The 2,585-nt window shown below is 40.4% G+C and overlaps 1 protein-coding gene across 1 annotated transcript in view; it reads left to right on the plus strand.

Moving 5' to 3' along the window:
- Positions 1-538, plus strand: part of LOC103268031 (hepatocyte nuclear factor 3-alpha-like) — a 1,743-nt gene extending 1,205 nt beyond the window's left edge. The window contains exon 2 of the mRNA XM_008065591.1: positions 7-538. Coding sequence (XP_008063782.1) covers positions 7-293 — 287 coding nt within the window. The 3' untranslated portion in view covers positions 294-538. The remainder of the gene's footprint in view (positions 1-6) is intronic.
- Positions 539-2,585: the final 2,047 nt, after the last annotated feature.

Below are 2,585 nucleotides of genomic sequence, written 5' to 3' on the forward strand. Positions count from 1 at the left end.
CGCATGGCCTGGCGCCCCACGAGTCCCAGCTGCACCTGAAAGGGGACCCCCACTACTCCTTCAACCACCCCTTCTCCATCAACAACCTCATGTCCTCCTCCGAGCAGCAGCACAAGCTGGACTTCAAGGCCTATGAGCAGGCGCTGCAGTACTCGCCCTACGGCGCCACGCTGCCCGCCAGCCTGCCTCTCGGCAGCGCCTCGGTGGCCACCAGGAGCCCCATCGAGCCCTCAGCCCTGGAGCCGGCCTACTACCAAGGTGTGTATTCCAGACCCGTCCTAAACACTTCCTAGCCCCCGGGACTGTGGGGTTGTCTGGCACGGCCATGCTGGTAGCAGGAGAGAGAGAGAGAGAGAGAATCTACAGCAAACAAACCCACACATATTATACCGACAACAGCATCATCCCAACAACTATTTTTATTTCATTGTTCATGCACAATCTTTCCCCCGGTGCAACGGACTGTTACTTTAGTATTGTATTCAAAGCTCGTTGTGTACATCATTACAAAGACAGCCAACCCCAAACCAACGTTTTTTTTTCCCTGTGAAGGTTAATGATCCACAAATGTATATATAAAATCCTCCTCCTTCTTTGCCCCCGCTCCCTTTCTTCCCTCTTTTTCCTCCAGACAACATTCTAGTCTGTGCAGGGTTTATTTAAACAAAAACAAAAAACAAAACAAAACAAAAAAAACCCCACAAAAAAAACACAAAAGATGGTCAAGTTTGTAAAATATTTGTTTGTGCTTTTTTCCCCCTCTTTACCTGACTCCCCCCACAAGTTTACAGGTCTGTGGCAATACTCTTAACCATAAGAACTGAAATGGTGAAGAAACAAGTAAACACTAGGGGCTCTTAAAAAAAGACAAGACTGCTCTTATGCAGCAAGTCCTAAACAGAGTATCAACATCAGAGTCATTTGTTTTTCAGTTTACATTTCTGATACATTCAGATAGCAGATGTCTTTAAATGAAATACATATAGATTGTGTATGGACTTAATTATGCACATGCTCAGATATGTAGACATCCTCCATATAATTACATAACATATAGAGGTAATAGATAGGTGATATACATGCTACATTTTCAAGAGTTGCTTGACCAAAAAGTTACAAGGACCCCAGCCCTCTTGTCCTCTCTACCCACATAGGCCTTGGGCATCAATTCCTTAGGAATTGCCCTCAGGAGCTCTGCTTCTTGCTTTGCAGAGTGCCATGGTCATGTCATTCTGAGGTCACATAACATGTATAAAATTAGCTTCTATGTGTGTATGCCATTTAAAGGATCCCCCCCCCCCAGAATAAAAGGGACTTTACACTGTTGGAGGAGAGATAAGTCATAGGGAGCCGTGTTTCAAAATTTGGTCCAAGATTCCAAAATCCTATTGATTGTGGCCATTTTAATTATTGCCATCGTGTGCTTGTTTTATCCAGTGTTAATGCACTTTCCACAGTTGGACATGGTGTTAGTATAGCCAGACGGGTTTCATTATTATTCCTCTTTGCTTTGTCAATGTTAATTTATTGCATGGTTTATTCTTTTTCTTTACAGCTGAAATTGCTTTAAATGATGGTTAAAATTACAAATTAAATTGTTAATTTTTATCAATGTGATTGTAATTAAGATATTTTGATTTAAATAACAAAAATAATACCGGATTTTAAGCCGTGGAAAATGTTCTTGATCATTTGCAGTTAAGGACTTTAAATAAATCAAATGTTAACAAAAAAGAATTTCTGTTATTTTCCTTCACTTAATTAAATCCAAAATGGATATTCTGAATACGCTGTTTTTCAAATTGACAAAAACGAAAATAATCTAAAACAAAATTGTTTTGTCTATGATTTTAATGAACATGTAGCTAGTGAAAAACAGTGAAAGAAATTCAGTTAAAGTGGGTACCTAAAGTGATTTAATATTCCAAGAATTGAGATTTTTTTAGGATGCTCTATTACCAGTAATGTGTACTTTGTTTTTTTAAAACATAGGCTTAAACCTTCTGTGTTGCCTTTGAGTCTTTCCACTACAGAATCGAATATGATTAATTTAACTGCCTTCTCTCCTTCCCCAGTTTATCATTTTTCCTTATCTGAGAAGTATTCGAATGACAAAAATATCGGCTGTGGCTGATACAATTAAGTTGTCTACGACTGAGTCTCCTGAACCCTGTTCTTATTAAAAGAGAAACAAAACTTAGCCATCCTGGTAGCTTTGGAGGGGTGGGAGGAGGCGAGTTAATTCGCTCCTGCTGGGGAAGCTTTGTGCCACCAGGACATTGCAGGGTAGCTGCTATTTTGTGTTTTGTGAAGATGTTTTTTAAAATATTGTTTCTAAAAATATTGTTCCTAAGAACTTAAAGCTGATTGTGTGTCTGCCTTCTAAGACGCTTGTAAATGCACCTTCACACCGTAGTTGCTTGGGATCACAAAATCATTAATCTCCCTTGATAGTAGGCTCACTTTCCAGTCCACCTATTTCTTTGTAAGTCGTGTTCGGATTGACATCGACAATAACACCACCAGCCCGAGCAGAGGCTGGCCCGCCTGAGCCCTTGTGTATGAACTCCATCCTCACCAGGGCT

The sequence above is a fragment of the Carlito syrichta genome, unplaced genomic scaffold (genome assembly GCF_000164805.1).
Source record: "Carlito syrichta isolate Samal-C Ts95f unplaced genomic scaffold, Tarsius_syrichta-2.0.1 Scaffold308670, whole genome shotgun sequence".
NCBI lineage: Eukaryota > Metazoa > Chordata > Mammalia > Primates > Tarsiidae > Carlito > Carlito syrichta.